Here is a 9,184-nt window from a genome sequence, read left to right on the forward strand (position 1 = left end):
CTTTACGTGTGGCCAAATTATTAAGTACTGGAACATATTCATTTGAGAAATAAACAAAGTTTAGTTTATTCAGGTAGTGTAGTTTTTAAGTTGAGGATAAATGTTTTTTAAGCTGGGAAATTACACAAAATGAACTCTGGTTCCTGTGTGGATTTGCTCCTGGTACTCCAGCTTCTTCCCACCGTCATGCCCAGCTGGGTCTCTTAATTTCAAACCCAGTAGCATAAAGTCAAACAAACCAACCATTAACAATCAGTTAAATATTTTCAGTAAAAATGACACATGTTCCTTCATCCTCCTTTTTCTTAACCTCCTAAGACCCGAACTCTTTCATGGCATGCATTTTTAATTTCTCTTTGCTATTTGGGCCGATTGGGACCTGATGAATGTAAAAACAAAGAATTACCTGATTTTTGTTTTTGAGAAAAATGGGATCCTCATAAGAGGACATTCATTTTAAGTTTCAATAGAACAGTGGCAGTATAATGTCTTCATTAGTAGATATCAGATTCTTGCAGAGCAATTTAGTATTTTGGTCTCCACAACCCAAAATGTGATGTCCACATATGTGGATGCCAGGTCCTGGGAGGTTATGCTGATAGATAGCCAACAGCACCACAATGTAAGAGAATTTAGTTGTTCAGGCTTAATATTTGATTTATTCTTAACTATTTAATTGCATATCACTTCTCAGCTCTAGCCCGCTCTTTGAATTTCACAGCGAAACTTCAAATCAGGATTCTTCATCTTCTTCTTGTAGTCTTCATCAAACTGCTCATTCTGGGCCACAGTGAAGTGGTTCTTCCAGTCACCAACTTTTCCTGTAGAAGGAGAACATTAAAAGTATTTGATTAACCTAATGATAAACTGAACATATATTGGTGCCTATACTGAGAAAAAACTAAAGTTTCCCAGCAGGCAGTTGTACCTTTTCTCATAAAAGGAGAAACCTCGTGGTTCAGCTTGCGAGCTGTGGTATAGTTGGTCATCTTGTTTTGCTTCATGCTGTCAAACGTCACACTGGCTCTGATTCTTTCCTTCTCTTCAGCTGATGGAGACAAACCAAGGAAGGAACACAGTCGGTCTATTTCTTTTTCATAGTCCTGTTCACATAAATGAAAATATGAATGAGTTTAAAAGAGATGTTTCATCCCTAAATTTTTCTTCTTTTGGTCTGTAGTACTGTATGACTATAATACTTTTTCATCATGACAAATTCGGTGTGAGATGCTCTCCTTGGGAGATATTAGGATTCGACAGACTTCCCTTTAAATATGTGACAATTTTGATTTTTTTTTATGCATCTTAAAACTTCAAACCTTCAAGATTAACAAAAAAACAGATTTCATTTACGTGTTTCTTTATTTTTTATGAACTTTCAATTTGAAGATGTCAAATTTGATCTTTTTTTCTTAATTATTAGTAATGATGGCAATAAATAAATGCTCACTTGTAGCTGGTTAATGTTTAAACTTCTGATACTACATCTACAGTGGCTTGCAAAAGTATTCGGCCCCCTTGAACTTTTCCACATTTTGTCACATTACAGCCACAAACATGAATCAGTTTTATTGGAATTCCGCGTAAAAGACCAACACAAAGTGGTGTACACGTGAGAAGTGGAACGAAAATCATACATGGTTCCAAACATTTTTTACAAATAAATAACTGAAAAGTGGGGTGTGCATAATTATTCAGCCCCCTGAGTCAATACTTTGTAGAACCACCTTTTGCTGCAATTACAGCTGCCAGTCTTTTAGGGTATGTCTCTACCAGCTTTGCACATCTCAGGCCAAAAACTGAAAAAACGCACCATTACCAAAGAGGCAAATTTCATTGACTGGCTATTTTGCACCCTTATGCATGTGTGCATATGTTGTGATAAAATAATGTCCTCTTTATTTGAAGTTTATGTATCAGAAACAGATAATGAGCACTACATTTCTTGGACATAACCCACCCGGGGACCACAAGCTATCATACTCCTAATGTCAGGTCCAATGCCAGATAAATGGGGAGTGTTGCATCAGGAAGGAAGGGTATATATCATAAATCTTTTACCAAATTAAGCATCCATATCATCAACAGAGATAATATGGATATCGGAGATTTCCATACCAGAGTGGTCAAGTTCTTGTCAAGCTGGGGCAGGATGGATAATTCTTTGTCTTTTGTTGTGTTTTTAACATGTCTTTGAGTTTCACGTGGCGTGGTAGGCTCCACCTTTGGACAGAGCTTTGCTCTCTGGTCAGTCCTTCCTACACCTTCCTTTCTTCCTCCACTGTATTTGATATCTGGGTGGGCAGCAGAACACCACCAGGTCATCTTCACCTCAGTGATGGTAATCAGACTTTCATTGTTAGAATTCTGCACTTAGTTTTCTATGAATCAATATTGTGTTCTCTCTGCTGTAGCCACTTCATTCCTCATCTGGATTCCTATTCTATGTTCTCTCTCTGGGACTTTGAGGATTTCTGTCCTGCCTTCAGTCCCATCAATACCTGTAACCTGTAAAAGGACTTACTGTAGCTGGAACACTCACCTGCTTGCTAGAAGGATTTTGCTGGAAAGGATGTGTAGCAGGTGAGGATAAGTAAGTATCTGTATCGAGATGGAACTGTACTAACAAATAAAGAGTGTGTGTGGAGAAGTGGAAGGAGTTCTCCGAGGAGTTGATGAACGAAGAATATGAGAGGCAGCGGACAGATGGAAAACAGGTAGTGAATCAGGAAGTTCAGAGGATTAGTGAGGAGGAAGCAAGAACTGCTATGAAGAGTGAAAATGTGGTTGATGCAGATGACATAACTGTCAGTTGGCACACGTTAGCCAAACTTGGTGCTGTACCTCAATCAAATCTTCATAGAACATGTAGTGAAAATCTGAATAAGTTTGCTTCTTCTCCCACCAGCCGTTCACATGGTCATACCACGATCCATAAACCCCTGCAGACACAGAACAACACACAGAGGAACGTTAACATGGGAAATATGATGATATTATTTTTCCTTTACACTAAAACTAAACAGAACTCACTCTTTCCCTCCATGAAGTCCTGCAGAAAGGTGCTCCAGTCTCCTGGTTCTGGCAGGGCACTGTTCATGCGGTTAAAGTGGAAATAGGACACTACATTGTCTTTTGCATTGCGGGCCATATAAACCACCTACAGAAAGAGGCAAAACTAAATTATACTCTGTGGATTTCATAAATCTCATGTCTCTATGAGTCTGTGAAGGTTCTCAGTCATCCAGGTCATCGTAGTCAAAGGAGCTTGCAAAGAAAAGCGTCTGGACTTTAAGTTGCTTGAAGACGTTTCACCTCTCATCCGAGAAGCTTCAAATGGTGGAGAGTCCCAGATATAAACCTAGTGGGAGTGACCCCCCACAGAGGGACAAAACGACTACAGGTTTACATGATTTTTACCCTGCAGCACTGCTCCCAGAAGGATTTTGGTACAAACTGGACTGGCAGATGAGTTTTAATGAGACGAGGAGTGGTGGGAAGCTTGTCTGCCAAATCGGTACCTGAGTAAGGTAGAGATAAGAAGGAATCATTTGCAATCAAGCTTGTCTGCCAAGTCTTTCCCTAAATGATAAGAAGGAATAACTTGTAACTGTTAAAATACAATGATTGGCTTTTTTATTATAGCATAGCTCAACAACATTAATTACTACACATTATACTATACTAAACTACTATACTACCTTATACTACATTATATTATAACTAACTCTAACAAAACGTGTCACAGAATGATGGCATGTAAACAAAACAGATGTCAGACAAAAAGACTGAACCTATTTCAAACATTTTTGGAATATTTTTCTGTCTGAACAGTTCTAATGATACCTTAATGTACAAGTACACCAAAGTGAAACTAACTTTTGGTTCTGACTTAATACAAATATGGCTAATTGAAGGTGGTCACAAGATTCAACCTGAAGGTAGAGGAGGTACGCAGATCTCCAGGAAGGGCACTCTTTCATGAAGAGGGATGGATGTCTGACGATCTGGATCCATGTTCTCAAAATACAGAAGATCTAGGATGTAAGAGACCCATGTGGTTCCTGAGGTTGAAACAGATAAATGCATATTGTTCAGTGGGATACCAAACTATGAAGATATAAGCTCCATAACCCAAATTAAGACACTCAGCATCATTTTTGTATTTTTCAGGTTACACTGAACTCATGGATGTATACCGTTTAGTGGGAATCCTATGAACTCAGACACCAACATTAAAATTATTTTTTTTTAACAAAAAAAGTTATTTTATAATTAGATAAGCTCCACACTCTTGCACACACCACATCAGTACCTGCTTTAGGGTACGTAGAGATAAGAATATCATCTGGTCTTGCTTTGAAGTTTTGTACGTTGTCCCAGTTGTCAGTGATGATGTTGGTCATGGAGACTCCATGGAAGTCAAACATTTCTGGTCGAAGCGGCACCTCCATCTGTGAGAATGACTTGTTTTAAAAGTCTCTCATGTTTTCTCTTGCCCTAAAAACTGATGACCAAAATGGCAAACTGGATGTTTCATGATGGTTAATGGCTGTGATTCAGTTTGTAAGTACAGATTTCATAGGTACCCCTCTTTTGGTCACACCTGCTGTCCTGTTGTCAGGGTTTAAGGCAGGCTGACTGGTGGTTCTTCTCCTCACAGGTCTAAAGAATTGATATACATATCATGACATCTGTTGAGGCTCATCTTGTCATTTTTGTTTGGTATTTTAGTGTTGCTGGTCTGATCCTGCACACCTAATCAATCCTACAGTTTGTATACCCAGTACCCTTATACCTTTGCAACTGTGGTGTGTTCACCTTCCAGCATTCATGTTGTTACTAAGTAGTAACAGTAAGTATACTTAGTGTTCCATCAGTAAAGCCCAACAATCACTCTACTTCCTCCACAAACTGAGGAAACCAAGAGCCTCAAACCCCATTACGAGCACCTCCTACAGAGGCACGGTTGAGAGTATCCTCACCAGCTGCATCACTGTGTGGTGTGGCTCCCGTCTGAAAAAGTTACAATGAGTAGTGAGAGCAGCAGAGAGGATCATGGGCAATTCTCTTTCTTCCCTCCAGGACATCTACTGCATCCGCCTCACCCGAGAAGCTGTCAGGTGCATTACTGGTGACTCCACCATCCGTCCAACAGTTTCTTCAGTTTGCTGCCATCAGGAAAGAGACTGAAGACCCTCTGGGCTAGAACCAGCAGACTGAGAGACAGCTTCGTCCATCAGGCTGTCAGGATGCTGAATTTTCTCCCTGCTCTGTCCCTCTCCACTCTCACACACAGAACTACAGACCTGCATCCACCTCTCCCCTTTTAACCCTGCCCACCTCCCAGACTTACAAAACTCTGAACCTCCACCATCACCCTTTACTGACTCCCCCACCCCACTTGCACACGAACTCTTGCCCACAAGCACTCTGACTGTGTTGGAAACTGTTTTGTATTGTATTGTATTGTGTCGTACATAAGACTTATTTTAATCTTTATATTGTTTTAGTGTACACCGAGGGCTGTGGGAGCATTGAAACTTCAAATTCCTGTGTATGACCTGTGTATATGGTTTTTGACAATAAAGCTGACTTTGATGCAAATTTTAGAAATGTAGTTCAAAATTCATTTGAATTGCTTCATTCAAGTAAGTGCAAAAACAGTCAGCTGCCAGTACGAAAAGGATGACTAATTACGACATGTGCACTGCAGCATTGGTAGAATCTGTAAACACCAAAATTACAACATTTCACCTCCACCACACTGATTCAGACACACAGTAATATTTACTGAATGTATTTTAAACAGAACATGTTTAATTCCTTTACAAATGTTTGTAAAGTAAAAACACAGCAGATTGTTGGTAACACAAGATTATGAAGCTTACTTACCTTCTAGGATCACTCCTACCAACTGACATGAAGTTGTGAGCAAGGGATTTAACCCACAGGTTTAATCATTAATTCCAGCAATAACACTGACTTAAAGTGGACGAGTTAATTATTTACTCAGTATAACTCGCCCAAACTATAGGAGCACAAAGTTTGAAGCTGTCTACAGCTTACCGCACTTTATATCAGTTGCACGGATGTAGCTGTAAGTAATCTGCGCGCTACAGCTTTAAGCAGCTCCGCGCGCTCCCGCGGACGGCAATCACGTTCTGCCCGACGATCACTTTGGCCCAACACCTGGAGCAAAACAATTGCATGAGTGCTGCTGTTTGACAGGGTCTGCAGCCTTAAAGGCCGATTACGTCCCAGCGACGCGACGAAGGCTGCTCGAAATGCGGCCCTCAAATGCGTCCTTCATTTCCCTGAATTTTAAGGATGGATCCGTGTATCCTCCATTGCCCAACATATCCCAGACTTCATAGCGGGGCGGTGGGTGTGGATAATATTGCCGAAAAAACGGCGGAAGAGGCTCGGTCGAAGAGTAAACTTCTAAAAGTAAGTACTGAATATTATGTCACTTATTTATGTGCAAATGTTTAATAATGAAGAACATTAAAACATTACTGTTGGCCGCATATCGGCAAAGTTATGTGACATTAGCGATGTTTGTACTTTCAGCGTTTACTTGGTTTTAAAGCCTTTACTTTAAAATATACGCTGTTCAATAGATGATTTTAATCTTACAGAGAATGTGATGATTTTATGGATAATTAAAGTCAGTAAAATATCCACAAACACAACAAGCTGAAAGTCAGTGATGCTGCTCGGTTTGCAGTCCTGAATATCACAGCACAAGCAGGATCCACTGCACTGTTAATGTTAGCTATGTTATATTGCTGCCTCTGTTCGGTGGTGTCGAGCCAAACGGACTTTAACGTGTGTTTGAACGAGCTGACGGTTCACTCGTTAAGCTGAAAGAAAGATGCTTTAATCACAGCAGTCACACATGTGTCCACTGTACCATCTGGGAACTCGTCTTGTTTAGCACTCGTAATAACACAAACACTAAATCCTCCTTCTCTTGTGCTGTTTTGTAGCAGTGTATACACCTGAGACTGTCACCTGTCTGTCTGTCCTGCACTCTCTCTCTGTTTCTTTCTCTCTGATTGTGTAATAAAAGTATGAACATGTATTTATAAGTTACACTTGTTGTCAGCCGGTGATCAGCTGTGATCAGCTGATCACGGGGCCGGGGTTAAAAGAGAGACGCCACCCACCTGTTCGCCGCTCAGACATCATTCTCTTCGTGTCAGGAGCTCCGAAACCCTGCCGACGTCAGTCTCCGCCTGATTCAGCAACCGTGAGTGTTTTTCCCTTCGATCCTTTTTCTCTTCCCAGCTCCGCTCGCTCTCTGTCTGTAACGACAGTTCCGAAGCCACGCTTCGTGCACCGATCGTTACTAGAATAACTGCGTGTCTGCTCCAAACCCACCGCTAGCCGTAGCCGCGCTTGGGTCTAGTCAGCACGCTACACAGGCACGCCGAGCTACTGTGCGTAGCTCGCCCCGCCGTGACAGGATGTCTGAGCCAGCTATAGACCCAGCGGACTTCGAACGGCTGAAAGCCGAAGTTCTATATCTTCGCGGTGTGGTAGATCGGATGTGCACAAAAGTGGAGTCCCTCACCGAAACTGTCCTCCAACCCCGGATCGGACTACCAGACAAGTGGAACGGAGTTGATGGCCGGCCTGATGGTTTGCTTGCCACATTAGACATGCTGTTCGAGTGTCAGCCCACTAAATACGCCACCGCCCGTGCAAAGGTTGCACTGCTAACCTCTCTCTTGTCTGGCCAGGCTCAGGAATGGGCCGCGGCTCTCTACTACAATAAATCGGCAGCTTGCAATGACTATGCCCTGTTTGTGGAGGAATTAAAAAAGACGTTTGTTCCCCCGAGCAGCGAAGTGGAAGTGGAGTCACAGCTGCTTCATCTACGCCAGGGCAGCCGACCCGTCTGTCACTTTGCCTCTCAATTCCGCACCCTGGCCGCTAAGCTACAGTGGGGAGACGCTTCTCTGCGCTCTATTTTTCTGGAGGGACTGGCTGACTACATCCGAGACGAGATGACCGGCCGTGAGGCCCCTAAAACCCTGGATGAGGCCGTGGACCTCGCGCTGAAGATTGACCAACGTGTGATGTCGCGGCCTGGCCATACCCCTCGGGCCTTCAAACCCTTCCAGCCTCAGAGGACCATGTCTTCGCGACCTCCTCCCCCCTCTGATGGAGCCACGGCTAGCCCAAGCAGCACATCCAGCGAGGAGCCCATGCAGCTGGGTGGGCTCCCCAAAGAGGAGAAAGAGAGACGCTGGCGTGAGGGCCTCTGCGCCTACTGTGGATCAGCTCGACACCGTCGTCCCCAGTGCCCGCTAAGGCCGGGAAACGACGACGCCAGGTAGACTGCGGGGGTGTCCCACCTGGCCCTTCCCACTCCTCTGACCCCTCTCGTTTTCTGTTACCGGTAACGTTTCACCTGAAACACCAACGGCTCTCATCTGAAGCCCTCCTGGACACCGGAGCCGCTGAGAACTTCATCGATCAAACACTGGCCTCTCAGCTTCGCATTCCGTTGACTTCCGTCGACCGATTCCTCCCGGTGACCTCAGTAGACGGGCGACCACTCCAACCCTACCCGATCCAGTTCCAGACCCAGCCAGTCCGCATGTCTGTCGGGGATCATCAGGAGGAGATCCGGTTTTTAGTAGTCTCGGCCACTTCCTCTCCTCTCATCCTCGGATACCCCTGGTTCCGTCAACATGACCCCCACGTCTCCTGGTCTTCCTGCCAGATCCTGGACTGGGGTCCCCAGTGTTCATGCCGCTGCCTTCTCTTCCGGACTGAAAAGGACTCTAAGTCAGAAGAGGCGTCACCCCCGGAGCCCATTGATCTGGATAAGATCCCTCCGGCTTACCATGACCTATCTGAGGTCTTCAGTAAGAGGCAAGCCTCTGCTCTCCCTCCTCGTCGCACCTACGACATGGCCATCGAGCTCCTCCCGGGAGCGGTCCCTCCTCGTGGTCGCCTGTTCCCGCTGTCACCCGCAGAGAACAAAGCCATGGAGGAGTACGTCGCTGAGGCTCTCCAACAGGGCTTCATTCGCCCTTCTACCTCCCCTGCAGCTGCGGGATTCTTCTTTGTCAAGAAGAAAGACGGCGGGCTTCGCCCCTGTATAGACTACTGGGGCTTGAATAACATCACTGTTAAGAACCGCCATCCACTTCCTCTGCTATCCACC

General features: G+C 44.1%; 1 protein-coding gene across 5 annotated transcripts; it reads right to left on the bottom strand.

Annotated features, from left to right (window-relative positions):
* Window positions 1-402: 402 nt before the first annotated feature.
* Window positions 403-6,509, bottom strand: LOC120719051 (cytosolic sulfotransferase 3-like). 5 transcript variants are annotated; one of them, XM_040007918.1, is made up of 8 exons: window positions 6,070-6,509; window positions 4,316-4,454; window positions 3,936-4,064; window positions 3,421-3,521; window positions 3,034-3,160; window positions 2,845-2,942; window positions 929-1,103; window positions 403-821 (listed from the first exon to the last, which is right to left on the bottom strand). In XM_040007918.1, exons 2-8 carry the CDS (start codon window positions 4,452-4,454, stop codon window positions 697-699), a joined length of 894 nt encoding a protein of 297 aa, XP_039863852.1. In that variant the 5' UTR covers window positions 6,070-6,509; the 3' UTR covers window positions 403-696. The 5 variants fall into 5 exon arrangements, with proteins under 5 accessions (XP_039863852.1, XP_039863851.1, XP_039863847.1 ...); XM_040007917.1 differs by lacking the exon at window positions 6,070-6,509 and adding an exon at window positions 5,896-6,061; XM_040007913.1 differs by lacking the exon at window positions 6,070-6,509 and adding an exon at window positions 4,986-5,888.
* Between the last annotated feature and the right edge of the window lie 2,675 nt (window positions 6,510-9,184).

The sequence above is a fragment of the Simochromis diagramma genome, unplaced genomic scaffold, assembly GCF_900408965.1.
Source record: "Simochromis diagramma unplaced genomic scaffold, fSimDia1.1 OVJJ01000545.1, whole genome shotgun sequence".
NCBI classification, from domain to species: domain Eukaryota; kingdom Metazoa; phylum Chordata; class Actinopteri; order Cichliformes; family Cichlidae; genus Simochromis; species Simochromis diagramma.